This window comes from Parasteatoda tepidariorum, chromosome 6 (genome assembly GCF_982258835.1).
Source record: "Parasteatoda tepidariorum strain Cologne lab strain chromosome 6, Ptep-v5.0, whole genome shotgun sequence".
NCBI lineage: Eukaryota > Metazoa > Arthropoda > Arachnida > Araneae > Theridiidae > Parasteatoda > Parasteatoda tepidariorum.
Genome location: NC_141760.1, coordinates 41,265,378 through 41,281,898, shown reverse-complemented (window position 1 = coordinate 41,281,898; position 16,521 = coordinate 41,265,378). Strand labels below are relative to the sequence as shown.

General features: G+C 28.3%; 1 protein-coding gene across 1 annotated transcript in view; it reads right to left on the bottom strand.

The window, feature by feature from the left end:
• The window catches only part of LOC107454405 (leucine-rich melanocyte differentiation-associated protein), a 74,850-nt gene extending 66,686 nt beyond the window's left edge, over positions 1–8,164 (bottom strand). Inside the window, exon 1 of the mRNA XM_016071600.5 lies at positions 7,725–8,164. Within this exon, the coding sequence (XP_015927086.1) occupies positions 7,725–7,909 (185 nt within the window). The 5' untranslated portion in view covers positions 7,910–8,164. The remainder of the gene's footprint in view (positions 1–7,724) is intronic.
• Positions 8,165–16,521: the final 8,357 nt, after the last annotated feature.

The window sequence follows — 16,521 nt, the reverse complement described above, 5'->3', positions numbered from 1 at the left end:
TAGAGAATATAAAAACGCGAAAAGTTTTTTAGAGCATATAAAAACGTTATATGAAATGGCAACACAGTGGCAATAACGTTTTTAACCCCATCCTACGGCAAAAAGTTAAGCTAATAGTTAGATAGATTAGTTATTATTATTCATAATCGAATTTATGAAGTTCTTCGCAATCGTCTGGTTATTTGTTTTATTTTACTTCCATGAAATGCTTAGATGTTAATTTTTAAGGAGGCCACATGTTTTTTTAAGATATTAGTACATTTTGTAAAATAAAGTATGATTTCTTTTGAATATTTTAATTTCTTATTTTATTTTAATTTTGAATATTTTAATTTCTTCTCTCTTCTTTGTCCTTATATTTATTTCAATGCTGAATTAAATGCGTTTTAACTGGGATAAATACTGACATTTAATTGTTTTTCTGCTTCTCTTATTTGCAATATGCTTTGTTAAATAAGAAATTTTTGAATCAAATTTTGAATGAAATTAAATTTTTTTGTTTCTTTGCATATTGCTACGATATCTTTAATAGTATCGTAACTTAATTTATGTTTTAATTTAGTTTATTTAAAATAAATTTTTTATTTCATTTCCTTTTTCTATTCTTAAAGTAGAGAGTTAAGATTAAATAGATTTCCAGTCCTACTCTATTTTTGTGGAACACCTGTTTTGGAGACCTTTTTCTGACCTGTTTTATGTTTCCAGTCCGATGGGATACCTGCAAGTGACGTCGTGTGTATATGTCAATACTGATTGGTTGATGAAATGTGCCATTTATTTACGTTAGCAACTGTTCTTTCCATTCTATTTCGAGTTAGCCAAGCCCATCAAGTACCAATTCTCTTAAGTGACATATGTGTTGTTCTATATTTTTACACAAAGATTCTTTCACAACAAATTTTTTATTTAACACAAAGACAGGTACTAATCCGAGTGAAACATAAACAAACTAATTATGCATCGAAGTTGCCAGGTTCACAAAACAAAAATATATCACTGTTACTACAATAAATCGAAATTAAGTAAAAGACGTAGGTGAGAAAGAATTATATTTCAATAAATTCGATTTGCGATAGGGCAACGTTAATTAACATTCTAACACATGTGGAGAAACTTGAACACGTCATTTTGTTACAAGCGATCAGCTGACGTCATAGGTCACATGTGTGGGCATCCGTGATCTTCTTCTTGAAGTGCAATTACCCAATTGTGGGAAAAGTGGGATTTCCACTTTCTTTTGACCAACTAGGGAGTTAATGCGTGAGAGGATCATTTGAGTTACTCTTTTTTATTCAGGATTGGTTAAAAGAATTTAGTTTTGATCGATTTGTTCTTTACTCTTGATGACTGAGTTTAACTTTTAATGTGTGGGCTTTTGAAGAACTGTAAACATAGGTTTGGATAGGGTAAGGAGAATTAAATGAACAGAAAAGTAGAAAAGTTGATAAAAGAAAAAAAGAAAAAAAAAGAAATCTAATCAAGTAAATAGAATAGAGATGGGATTGATAAAAAAAAAATGCCGGAAATAAAAGGTGCGTAATTTAAAAGAAAAATAAAAGGACAGTACTGCCGTGCATTTGAAAAAACAATTGGAGTGCCTCACGGTAGATTTGATTTCGGAAAAAAATTGCTTGACAACAATTTTCTTTCCTTTGCGAATGCTAAAATGGAATTTTGATATAATAGAATGCTAAAATAGAATTTCTATGCAATTTCAAAACTTCAATAGAATAGTATAATTAAAACAGAATAGAACAAAAAACTGACAAATTTAAAAAAAAATCGTTTGTGTTAAGTAGCTTATCATAAGAAAATGTCAAATATGTAAAAATCTCAATTTTGAATTTTTATACGGATTACGTTGATTATTGCACGGCAGAGTACAAGAGTCAGTAATAATATCTCAAAAAAATGGTTAACTTCTTTACATTCCTCTTTATCATTCTCTTAGCGTGTTTATACTTTTAATTAATAAAAATTCATTTTGTGTATTAGTCATAAGAAATTAATTACCGTCACTTTTCTTTGTTTTTTTTTTTTAAATTTAAATTAAATGCATGTTATTTCTATTTTTGTGAAATTAATTCTCTCACCTTTGTCACTTATTTACAGCCTTACAATATTTCATAGTGAATGATATTTCTGGCTAGACAAACGTATAAGGCAGATACCTAAAGCATGTTAGGAAAAAAAAAAAGACTTTCTGCAATGGATGGCAGGACTTCTGTATTTATATCACGAAATTGGCAACAGATATTATACTCTGACAGAGGTTCTTTTTTATTTATCATCTCCGATACTTTCAAGAAATCCGTCAGAGAAAAATAAATGAAAGTGTTTTTCGAATTCACTTTCTGAACTCCTGTGAAGAAACAAACCTCTTTTTTACACGATATTTATAACTTGTGAAACAAAATAAATAATATTATTAATGATTCTTCAACGCAATATTGTTACACTGTACAATAGTTTTGATAAAGTGATATATTTTGCAAATGCTTTGACGTACGTCATTTAATAAAATGTTTTGCTTCTCTTTCAATAGAGGATTTGAAATTAAACTGGATCCACGGGATGGGTTAGAAATGTTTGACTTACATTCTGAACACGATTTAACTGTCTAAGGTTCATATATTCTGAAAAAATTTAAGGTAAAATCACGTAATGCTGCTTTGAATTAAATTGAATGGTGGGCTAAGATACTGACTTAAAACCTTTTTCTTACTTTTTTTAGTCTCATTTGTTTCGAACTTTTTATGTTTTGATATTTTTTAAGCACGTGAGATAGATGATGGGCATTGCCATTTCGATAAAAGTAATCCAAAATAAAATATATAGGGAGAAATTATCTCGTATTCTTATTTACTCGTAATAAATGTAAGAATAAAAGCTTAAAAAATGTACTAATAATTAAGTTTGAAATTTCACGCATTAAAAAATAGTCATGATGTGTGCCATTCTACCTTGAAATGGGGAGGATCTTGCATGGAGAAAAAAATTCTGGGGAATTTACCATACTACATAGTAATGACATTTCTGGTGGGGAAAAAAACGCAATTCTGGTTAACAAAACCGAAATATTCCATTCATTTGATAATTTTTCCGTTCATATGGTTTTATCGGTAATTATAGCTTTCAAAATTATAGCTGTTCCAACCAAACATAAAACTGTAAAGTAAATTTTCCTAAATAAATGGTTTTTCGTACCATGCTCTAAGGTAGCATGATTGAGATTTCCAAATTTATCCATATTTGTCAAAATTTTCACATATTTAAAATCATATTTTCGTTAATTGTACCAAAATCATTACCAAAGCGCTTTGACAAAAATTTTCGAGTTTTTTGGTGTTCCTACAAAGCCAAAAACACGGTAAATTTTACCATATTCTGGTAGTTTTGACCACATTATTTCCTCAGTGTGGGTTGAAGTAAACAAAACACTAGTTAATTTCCACATTTTTAGATAGAGCGCTAACCGCTGTCTCATCCCGTCATAGGGTGCAAACGGCAAAATATAATATATTGAAGAATATATTATTCAAATAAAAATATATTGAAAAACTTCCAGAATGCTTTAATATGAAACACAAATGGGAAACAAATATTTTATTTTATAACACTTGAGTGGAAGCAATAGTTCGTCAAATATTTTGTCAAATATTCGTCAAATGTCACGCGATTTTGTGACGAAAAGATAGTTAAAAATAACGAGATACAACTCAAGAGTTGCCGAATGGGGGAAAAAATTAGTTTTATTACGGAGAGTTACGGCTTTTTCCATTATTTTTATTTTAAGCTTTTTATTAGCGATACCAAACAAATAGCATTAGTTTGTTCAAAATAAATTGATTTCTAATGTTATGGATTTTTCTTTCTTTCTTTTTTTTTAAATTCTTTCATTTTTCTGTGTTTTACGTAAGTACTTAACTCTTAAAGTAACTTTTTCTTGCGGAAGAAACTATTCAACCCTAAAGACTTTCGAGTTATTAAATTCAAGGTTGTTCTATTAAAAGAACGAAGGAACTGTCCTATCTGAGAAGTTGATAATTACAGTGCTGAAATGTGACATGACTTCCTAGTGAATGTTAATTTCTCCCTTCTACATTAATCAAATTATACTGTAGGATAAAATAACAGATAAAATGATAAAAGTTTGAATTGATGAATCCTAACATTGACCGAAATTACATTTGTAATGTTTATAAACGAATTTATAACTGATTAAAGGTTAAATCATATCATATGAAGCCTATTAGATTAACAGTTTTCATACAAAGTCAAATAATCAGCATTATGAACAATGAATACAATTTAAAAATCGCACTAATTTTCGACACGTTGATGAAATTTTATCTAAAAGTTGAGATTATTATCTGTATCTGGGTAATTTTATCTGTAATAATTTAATGTTAAATATTTCGTTTGACATTTGCACACTTTCCTAACTTTTCCGCACAAAACCCAGTAAATTTAATGGTTTTTGGAGATGTAATGTTGTTGTTAAGGGTAATTTTTTTATGTTTTGCAACAGCTATGTATTAAAAAACTACTACTTATTGTTTACCAAACTAATTGGATGGGAAAGCTAATTTTGAACATGGGCAAGATGGCTTTCTCACACGGAGAAAAAAATCCTATGCAAAATTACCATATGCTTGCATGGTGAAGACATTTCTGGTAAAAAAAAACGCCATAATTCTAGTATTTAAACCATTTATTTGATAATTTTCTGTTCATATGGTAATGGTTCATCGGAAATTCTGGTTTACAAAATTATAGTTCTTATTACCACACATTTAGTAACAAGAACAAAACTGAAAAGTAAATTTAACCAAATAAATGATTTTTATGTCATGCTCTGAGATATCATGATAAAAATTACCAAATTTTAATACACTAGTGGGCTGCGCTCCCTGCTCACTAACCCCCGAAAACTGCTACGCAATCTTATATGGTTTGCTTCGCAAACTAAGCTCGCTTCGCTCGCTACTAACTTAGGTGCATTGCAAATACACGAAATTCTGAGAATTAAAACCAGTCATTAAAATTCATATAAGAGCATTTTTTTAAAAAGAAATTACATATTTTTAGTAAATACTAAGTCATTAAAATAAATTTGAATTCAAATAAATGGCATGTAATTCGTTAAACCTATTAGAAATGTGCTATAGTATGAAATCTTAAAGCGTAACAGCACGGCTGAGACTCTTTTTTCAATTAATAACTAATAACAATAATAAAACAAATAAATTCGTGATATAAATCAAAAATCGTCAAATAAATTCGTAATATATAAATTCGTGAAAAAAAGCGCTTTCGACAAAATACTAAAATAGTGATCTATCGACAAAGATTACTCACTTCTGCCTAGCTTAAGGTTATTTCCGTTTTTAAAAGCGCTATATGATGAGCCACCTCAGCTAGATTTGGCAAGTGAGATTTTTACCTGCAATCATTGGTCGATTTTCTAGCGTTGTCATTCGGGGAGTTGCAATGAGGTTTTTTTTTGTCACCGTGTAAGAGAAATATATATATAGATGTATATATTATTGTTAATTTTACCAAAATCATTACCAACGCGATAAAAGTGACCGTGCTTTTCGGTTTTTCCATTGAGTCAGAAGCAAGGTAAATTTTACCATATTCTGGTAGTTTTGACTATATTTTTTTTCTCAATACACTAACAGCAAATCTATAATTATAATAAAAAATATTTTGTGATAATTTACATTGGTTAAAATGACCACAGTGTTAGATTTAACGCAAATGGGAATTTCATACTGATTTCAGCTTGTTTTTCAAGAAAAACGTTAAGTAACATTTTGCAATGCATTAAGTAATGCTTTAAAGTGAAGACGTTAAGTAACATTTCTAATAGCTTACGTTTAGCCTAACATTTTATAGGCTCATTTCACTGATTCCATTCACTTTTAGGCAAATGCGAGTATCTATAAATTGCACAGATTAGGAAATATACTGCATATTTTAAAGCTAAAACGTGAGTTTATTATTAAGTAGGTTGCATCAATCATTTGCTTTTGTGGCATATTCATAATGAGCCCGTATGAAACTAGACTATTTCAGTAACTAAAAATAGGGCTTCTAATTAGCGTAAAGATGCATAGGCTTACTAAAAAAAGCCTTAAAATACCAAAGTAATGGAAAAACTGGTGTATTTCTAAACTTAGCTTTTATGTTTAGCCAATGACACATAAATTAGTCTTAAGGGGACAAATTTTGAAAATATTTTAATTATGCATGCAATATGTTGAAATTTTGTGCTTCTGTTTTATGTAAGTATTACTACTACAAAGAAAATCAAATTTTTTATGAAACATATTAATAAAAATTTTTTAATTCCATAAAGATAATTTTTCGAATATTTGGCGCAACTGAACATTTTAAGACTCGATTCATTCTTTTGCTTATTTTTCTACTTCATTATTATTTAAAAATTATATACAAATTTTAAAAGTGCTTTATGAAGACAAATCAAAATAAAATAACTGAGACAATAAAAATTTTATTCTGATATTTTTACTAGGATTTAAAATATATCGTTTCAAAATTTGAAAAAATGACCGTGGAGAAAAAGACTTAGAAAATTCAAACTTTATATTTAATAAAAATATTTCAAATTAGCAAATGCGATAAAAAAAACTGAGCCCAAGCCTTGCCCCGCATTCTAAAAATGGAAAAATGTAAGAGAATCATTTACACTAGTTTCTAAATAAAAAAAAATAACGAAATTGAAAGCTAGATATTACATTTAGAAATTATTCAAATAAAATTTTTTTTCATTTTTTGTGTGCATATTTTAGTTTAAATATATTAAATTGAGGATTCAAAATGAATTAATTAATCCAGCTTTAAACGAAAAAAAGGCACCATATTTCAGAGGATTAAACACATTTACTAAAAAAAGTACATTCTTTTTCTCTAAAGGATATGTTAATTTAAAATAAACTTTAAAATAACTACTAACTTAACTATTGATAAGTGCTTAATAAAACATAATTATAATAACTTCACAATAGACAATAACTTGTGTTTGAAAATTTAGATCAGCTTGTTAATTAAGTCATTCACGTCTGACGAGTCTTGAGAATGCGCGTCAATCTTGGGCGCTCGAAACATGTTGACTTTTGTTACCATCTTCATATTTTTGAAGCCAAAGAAGTTTTCATACTATTGAGATTGACTTGTGTTTATTGACATATTTCTTTTTACAAATTATTTGCTAATGATTACGCCAGAATATTACACACTAAAATATTTTAAAATTGCAAATTAGAGAATATGTCTATTTAAAATATTTTTCATTTTTGAATGAATAATATTGCTATTGTGCTGAAATGTTAAATTGGGACAAAAAAAAAATGAAATTAAAATAGAAATACTCAAATGTTTAAAATAACTATATGTTACTATAATTACCATATACTTGTTTACAAACTATTTGCTAATGATTACGCCAAAATACACTAAAATATTTTCAAATAGCAAATAAGAGAATGTCTGTTTAAAATATTTTTCATTTTAAAATGAAAAATATTTCTCTTATGCTGAAATACCAAATCGGGATAGAAAAGTCGAATTAAAATAGAAGTGTTCAAATGTTTAAAATTACTATATACTATTTAAAATAAAATATTTTATCTAAAATTATTCATTTGAGGTTGAATAATAATACGACAATTTTTTCTAACTTCCTTTTTACTTACCTTAATTTGTTATGACTTAAATCTAACACCTCTACCCATTGTCCATAACAAGCTACTAAAGCACCAGGTATATTTCTGAAGTTTTGATAAGCGCCAGTTATCTTTCTCTCTTGATCAACAATCAAAGTTTTCACCACTCCATCTGAAGTAATTATCTCCACATTAGTTGTAAAATTTGTCGTCATATTTTCTTTTTTTGAGTCTCTTGTCTTGTCTTTAAGAACGTTAGATAAAGAATCTTGAATAACTTCGTTGCCAGTTTAATCGAGAGCTATCGTTTGCTAGCAATTAATTAAAAAAATTTTCAAACGATCTTGTTAAACTTCTGTCGAATTGTCTATTTTGAGAATCCTCCCCTATTCGTAAACAAACACTCGATAAATAAAGAGTCACATCCTAACACCGTCCCTGAATCCTAATCTCCGCTTTTTGAATGATAAGGAACTAGAGCTCATATGTGATAACTGTTATTATATGCAAGATAATGAAACTTAAAGATGATTATTTCCGTTTAACCGGAGATAGTTGACAGAGTTGAGTTGAATTGCACGGCATTTTTCGTTAGAATTAGTTGAAACGATGTGTAATAATGTTTGAGACTTACAGTTTTATTGTTTTATAGTACCATTATCCTAATGAGTTACATATATAATGACATAAAAAAGCGCTAAATAAAATTTTATTAATTGACAGAATACCAATAAATTTACCTAACAGTAGTTCCAAAGTAAGTAGTACTAGTTAGTTTACCTAATTAGTAGTTCCAAAGCAACTTTAAAATATATAATGGTATCATAGGGTGAATTTTTATATTTTTGGGTATGTTATTTTGAATAAATTATTCAAATTCTTTTCATTTTCAGTTCATAGTAATTATATCTTATTATTTCTTTAAAAATTAAATATCTATATGTTTATATTATAAATACAGATTAAATATTTTTATTTATTTCATTTTTTTTCTTCATATTTTTCATCAAAATGAGTACACATCTAATTATTATTATTTCTATGCTACAAATCTTATGAAAAAACTTTGTTGAAGCTTAAAAATTAAATTTTCTAGATATGACCCATAAAATGAGTTTTGCTTCCAAATTGATAGCATATATTTATTTACTATAGCGTACATGATAAGTCAAAAGGGGATAAAGACTAGAAGTGACACTTTGTGATGGGGCGGGGGGATTAAAAAAATTTAAAAAAATGTGCGACATCAATTTTTAATGGTTCTAGTAGAAGCCAAGCAATCATAATTAGAGAAAAAAATTGCAATTGTGAATTATAACTATTATTGAACTGTAATTACAAGAAATAATGATTATATCTAATCATGATTACAATTGTAAATTTAATTATGAATATTCTCAATTGCGTGCAATCTTAATTGCAGTGAGATTCATTAGTGTAACCAATTACATTTTACTTTAGTTTGTACCCGAATAGTGAATATTCTAACTTAGTCAAATTTCAGAGCCAAGTCAGTGACGTACACAGTTAAATGTTGTAAAATATAGTAAGTTATTGTTATAATTTCTTGGCTTGATTTTTCCAGATTTTTGGATTGGAATTATTTTTATTTATTACATTGATACACTTATTTTACTTTTTATATTCCTAATAGCTTAATAATTATATTTACTTTTTGATTTTAATTTTTTTATCTGTCTGTAACATTTCATAATCAGGACCCGCGCTAAGTATTTAAAATTAATAGCCAAATATCAAAAGCATTCGCCAATTTTCGAAAGTCTTCGCCAAATGCAAATCTTAACAATTTCTTATGATTATCTTTTTTCCCCATAGAAAACTATTTTACTGCAGTTTGTTTCAGGCTTATATTACTTGGACTCAATTCTAATTGGTTATGCGGCACATCAACCGAAAATTACTGTAGTCTAATAAAAAATACTGATTCGCTTAGAAAAATTCATTTTAACCTCAATTTGAGGATCGAGTTAAATATATATTTTTCTTTCCAGTGGAAAAAGTCATTCGCCAATACTTTCGCCAAAACACAATTTTATTTGCCAAATTTACGATTTTATCTCATTTGGTGAGGTGGCGAATGCTTAGCGCGGGCCCTGATTATCCTTTTCTGTTTCTTTTTTTTTCTTTTAATTTGAATTTTAATTATTCATGAATAAAAATTTTAATTATATCATATTTGTGTCTTCTATTTTCCATAAGCAATATTCCCAAATTACCCAGTTAAATGCTTATGTAATTAGTTACCATTTAAAAAAAAAAAAAAAAAAAAAAATAAGCAATAATTTTTGAGATTTTTTTTTTTTTGACATTAGCAAAGAAAAAGGAATGAAAAAGTTTAATAACAACGAAGTAAACTTCCTTAAACCAAAAATGAATAAATAAATTTAGAGGAAAATCCAATAAAATTGCGATTATCAATTGGGCTCTAAAAATAAATAAAACGAAAGCATTCAAATACGTTTTTTAAAATATCTTTATTTAGCTAGTGGTGACTACTTATACTGCATTATACTGAACTCCTCTTGATTTTTGTTTGTTAATTCTCAATAATATTATTTTACAACAAATAAATAATTCTTCATTTCTTCTTCTTGCTCATTTATTTGTTTTTTAATTATATTATTTGATACACCAAAAGGTTAATTTTTTTCTTTTTCCACCAGGTACTCTCCGATGATGTTCCCTTGGGAATAGTTCAGAGGACTTTTCTAAAATATTCTGAGCACTAAAAGAACATTTTACTGCCGTACTACTTTTGTTCGATTGGGAAAATCATATTCTGTGCTTAACAATCATCAGGGAAAAGTGAGAATATGAATACAACTGTCTCCCTCTACAAAAATGTAGTACTGAAGACTCATTTTATTATTTTATTGTTGTATTGTTTTTCTGCATATTACTATATATCAAGTAATAGTTAAGCAGTCAGGAGATTTTATTTATTACCAAGAAGCTATTTCATCATACCTAATGTTCGAAGTGTGAATCTTTTTTTGTTTCGTCAAACTCATGGGAAAACAATAACGTTCTTAGTTTTCAGACATTTGCTTTATTTTAATATTTACGATAAATATTAATCTTTTTTTGTGAACTTTATGTTTACAGTCTTAATTCTAGACATACATTGTTTAAAACTTGGCTAGTTTACGAGTGCAAGCACTTAAAAGAATGTTTTCGAATAAATTCCGTACTGTTTTTTTTTGTTGTTGTTGTAATAAGACACTTAACATAATAAAATGCTTCTGCCAAAATTTAAATTGAAAATGAGTATAAGTTTCTAACAAAATGCATCCTTTTGAGTTAAAATTATTTTCATTCTGTGAGTTTGATTATTAACCCTAGATATAAGGCAGCGGGAAGTATACTTACCATGAACTTTTTAACGTCGATGGGAAGCTGTTTTCCCTCATATAGTTACTACGTTCATTTGCTGATAGCTTTAGAACATAAGAAATTATAATACCAAAGAAGTGCTTTGTTTAAATAGTGAAGGTTAGTGTGGGATCAAGAACAGAGGCCACCACTGAGGCTATTATCTCTTACGCCGCATTTGATCATTTCTCATCGACTTTATTTGTATACACCTAATTTATAAATTCTGTTATATATAAGCAAAGAAGTTCAAGTTTATGGCCAATTATTTATAGTGTAAAATTGCAAAATCCTACCCACCTTCCGCTCAAAAACGCGATTTTAAAAATCAATACCTACTTACAATCAATATACACATACAAAACATACATAAAAAGTTTGAACTAATCTTTTTCTGTTATTTCTTTATCTAAACCTTCCTAACTTATGATTCAAAATTAAACGCTTTCTCACTTTTTCTTATTCTTATCCGTCATTTTGGTTCTATATTTAAATCTTAAGTATGCATGAAACATTTTAAAATTTCCCTCAAACCAAACCGTGAGAACCATATTATTCCCTCGGCCTATTTTATGAACCAATTGTAATTACTAGCGTTTCCCTTTTTTCATGAGGCTCGGTTATCGGGATTATTTTGCAAGATTTTCCCCTACTTTTTATGCTGGAGCATTTTGATTTTGTATCGCTTGGGTAATCGTTCTCTGATAATAATGGTTAAAATAATGGATGAAATGGTCTTTCTATAATTCATCAAAGAAATTCTTAAATAAATACATTTTTTATTCATTTTTATAAATTGGTACATGACTGGCATTGTTTGGAATATAAGGAGGAAAGTACGATTCTACATTATAAATCACTAAATCAGAAGTACATTTGTTTAATTTTTTTTTTTCATTTTAAAACTACAAACTTTAAGAAGTTTGTAGTTTTAAAATGAAACAAACTTTTTTCAAAGAAAACAGTTTTGACTTTTTACAAAGAAAACAGTTTAAAAATGATTAACAATTTCTTCATTTCTTTATCTTTGGTAACATTTAACTTAATGAGTAACTATAAATGCATGCTAAGTTTTATAAGAAAAAGAAACTGCCCCCAAAACATCTTGAATACATTGAAAAGGATGGGTGATTGAACGTTCTTCAAACAATAGATGTCCCAACCATCCCCGATGATGGCAAGCATAAAACCATGAGAAATGGATGGAAGCCAATTTTTCGTGTAACGCGTTGTTATCTTAATCTAATGCAAATCATTAGAGACTTCATTAGTATATGTTACAAAGGAGATTATGGAAAAAGGTTTTTTTGCCAACATTTTCGACATTATTTCGTATTCAAATGTTAAAAACTTTGTAGTAAATTTGAATTTCAAAAGAAAAGAGACCAACAATTGTTTGGAATACTATGTTCTACTGATACAGATAGAGAATTGTAGGGTTATCTTTATGCTTTAATATTATAATAAAGTAGAAAACATATTCTAAATTCAAAAGGGATAATATGTTTCGTTATAACAATAAATACCACCAACAGGGTTGAGATTTGAAAAGAAAGAATAAAAGTAGAAATATAGTTCATTTTACACATTTATAGGGCTGTTTGCCATTTTTTAAATTTTATTTTGCTTTGTTTTGTATTTTATACGCTTTTTTCCTCTTTATTGCAAATATAACAAGCTCGATTATTTTAAATTTGGAAGGCTGCATGGCAAATTGGGACACGACGTTAGTCACGATCATGGCATTAAAATACTGAAAAAAAGCATATATTTAATTTAAATTTTCAATCAGACACTGAAATAAATGAGTGATCAATTACCTAGTTAAATTTGCTATAATAGAACACGTTCCATTTGTTACATGTTTATAGAACATGTTTCATTTGTTACATGTTTATAGAACATGTTTCATTTGTTACATGTTTATAGAACAGGTTTCATTTGTTACATGTTTATAGAACTGGTTCCATTTGTTACATGTTTATAGAACAGGTTTCATTTGTTACATGTTTATAGAACAGGTTCCATTTGTTACATATTTATAGAACAGGTTTCATTTGTTACATGTTTATAGAACTGGTTCCATTTGTTACATGTTTATAGAACAGGTTCCATTTGTTACATTGTGACATTAGGTCACAGCCTAATTTATAAATATCCTGTTTTTTTTAATCAATAATACTAATTCTTTTAATTTTGTAATACATTCTTTTATTTCATCATCTTTCTTTAGCCCCTTAAGCGGTAGCGCAATTTGGACATTCTCCCCCTAAAATTCCTTACCAGCTCCTTAAAGAGCCCCTTTATTTCGAGAAGTTTCCACCCTTTTTTTTCTGAGAATTCCACTGGTCGTCGGCATCTTTTATCTCCGCGTGTTTGTTGTGTTTCTCAACCGTAACTTTTAACGCATATCAATTTTTCGTCTCAACTCGTGATTTTTAGGTAATTTAACTTTAACTTGCACAACATGCACTACAACTTCAATTTTAAGTTTTTGTATCTTATAAAAAGGAAGAGCGCGAAAGACGGAATAGCTTTCGATAATTTGATGTCATATAATTTGCTGCCCTCCGCTTAACGGAGTTTTAACATTTTTTGCTCCCACCTCCCTAAGGTGGAGAAGTTTTTTTTTTCGAAGATGGCTTCTCTGCGCCATCTTCATTTGATGTTGGGCTTTGTTCGCTGAAAATAACTCACCTATCGCCATGCTGTCCTTTTCATTGTCTCTGATGAATTGCTTACTAAAGAATTTTCCTTTTCCTGACAAATTGGATTAATGCCTACTAAAGAATTTTCCTGACAAATTGGATTAATGCCTACTAAAGAATTTTCCTGATAAATCGGTTTTAATGCCTACTAAAGAACTCTCCTGATAAAATCTCCAGTTTTTTCAAAGGATGATCCGCTGACCAACTACCGTCAGGGATGGAAATCCCCCACAGTCATTTTTAACTCCTGTTCCAGTCATCACTAGTTCCACATCCTTGGCATGAGCCATTCCTAAAATGATGTCGTGCCTCAACATGATGATTTGTCTAGTTTGTTTTTCCTCCAATAAAACAATAGTGATTTTTTTAAAAAAAGAACTGGACTGATTCCTTTTTCACTAGCCAAAAAGTTTTTGTTTGTTTCATCCTAAACTCATCTCCGATCCAGGACTGAATATCTTTTTATGGATAAAAAGGTATGTGCTTTGAATATACTTGTTATCTTCTAGAACTGTTTTTGAAGAAGAAGAATTACTATTTTTCTGGGTTAGCCAAACTTCGTAAAATGTACAACTAACTATGTTTCACCCGGCCATTATTTTTTTAGTTTTTCTCTCTCTAAATTGTTATTTTTTTGCAACTTTTTCATTCTTTCTATACCCAACCTTAACAGGGCATACATGTTTATAGAACAGGTTCCATTTGTTACATGTTTATAGAACAGGTTCCATTTGCTACATGTTTGTAGAACAGGTACCATTTGTTACATGTTTATAGAACAGGCTTCATTTGTTACAAATTTAGTAAGGATTATTCGGAACTGGGAATATTTATCACTAATCCAGGCAAACAAAATTAAACGATGAAAATATAAAAGCTTTTTTTAGATAAAAATGAAGCTTCTGACATTTCTGCTTTCCCCCCCCCCCAAGTATTTTAAAGATTACATCAGTGATAACTGCTAACTTACAGCTAATTTAATTATGTTTTATTCGTTATGCCAGATAAACTCAACAAGCAACGTGGACACAAAAGGTAACTACGTCACCAAATTAGCATTCCTACAGTTTCTGAAACCACTTTTATTTTATTTTGCTTATAGTTATGATTCAAAAAGGTATTTATAAAAAAAAATAAAAAATAAACTATATTAAAAATTAAAAAAATACGTTATGTGCTGAAAAGCAAAATTAATGGAGAAATCGTTCTAATTCTTTAAGGCGAAGCTTAAAAAATCAACATTATGCTGAATTAATTTTGATGATAGATTCGAATTCAAATGAAAATAATACGTTTTGTTCTATAAAACGAAATTAATGGAGAAATGGTGCTAATTCGTTTAAAAGAGCGTAATTTTGCTTAATATTGGTCATAGTCACTCTGGTGCTTTGGTAATTGGAGCAATTTTAATAAGTACTAAATATACTGATATAGGTACAACAATTAGTATATAAATATCCTACACTAAACTGCACTTTTAATATAGATACTGTAGAAAGAGGTTTTCAACGGACCTTTGAAAGGAATAAGTTTCAGGGAAAATCATTTGATTTTGAAACAGAAAAGCCAAACAACTGCATCATCCAAAGTGTTACTGCTCTGATTTAATCATTATTTTGATTTGATGAACTACTAAAATCATGTTTTGTTTAATCTAAAATTGTAAAGCTAGCTTCATGGACAAAAAAAATAATAAATAAAAAAATTGGAATCATTATGTTGGTTTACGTCTTATAGTTTAGTGTATCATTTCGTAGTCTTGTTCAGTACTAATGCTGATTTAGTGATTGTTTACTTTTTTTACACCCTACACAGAGAACGGACAGTCAACTAGTTTAACAAAAAAGTTTACAAATCATAATTTTGAACAGATCAAATATTTTTTAAATTAAAAAAAATGAATCATTAGCTTCCTTTCGAATGACGCAATAACTAGTTCAAATGTATATTTCCCCCCTATTATTTTTGTTTAGACTAGGTCCAAGTTAGATGGGGGATAAGGAGGACAAGTCATAAAATTTGATTTTGAGTCTATTGTTTCTGTAAAAAAATTTAAGTAAAATCAAAATGGTACTAATATTAATCTAAAATTACATTCTTGAAATAAATCATTATACTTTATTTAACAATTTAATTAATGTCAGAACTCATAAATATTAACTTTTAGTATATAAATAAGTACGTAAAAAAGTAGTTCAACGAAAAGTTGACTCAAAAATAATCTATTTCTTTAAAAATATTTATTAAAGAGAATTATATTTTTTCATTGATTCAATGAAATTTGGTTTTAAATTTTTATCGCAGTGAGGCAAATTATTATTAGTAATTGTCAATTGAAAGAAAAACATCTAACCAAATTCAGTAATTTTTTGTAAGAAAAACAATTTAGTAATTTTTTGAAAGAAAAACAATTTAGTAATTTTTTGAAAAAAAAGAAAAAAAAAAAAAACTTAAACTGCATTTAAGTATAAGTTTTTTTTCTAAATTTACCATCGAACAATAATAAATAGAATTTACGAAATAAATCTGAAAAAAAGAAAAATTTGTAAATTATTTGAATAGTTTTCAAAATCAATCAATTCTTGCTTTTAAATTCCTTAATAAGTGAAGTGCTAATAATTAATCCACATTATTATCATACGGAGCTCAATATTAACATGTTCACAGTAACACCTCAACTACGTGTCCATACTCCAATGAGTCATTTTTTTTCTTGAAGCTCATTA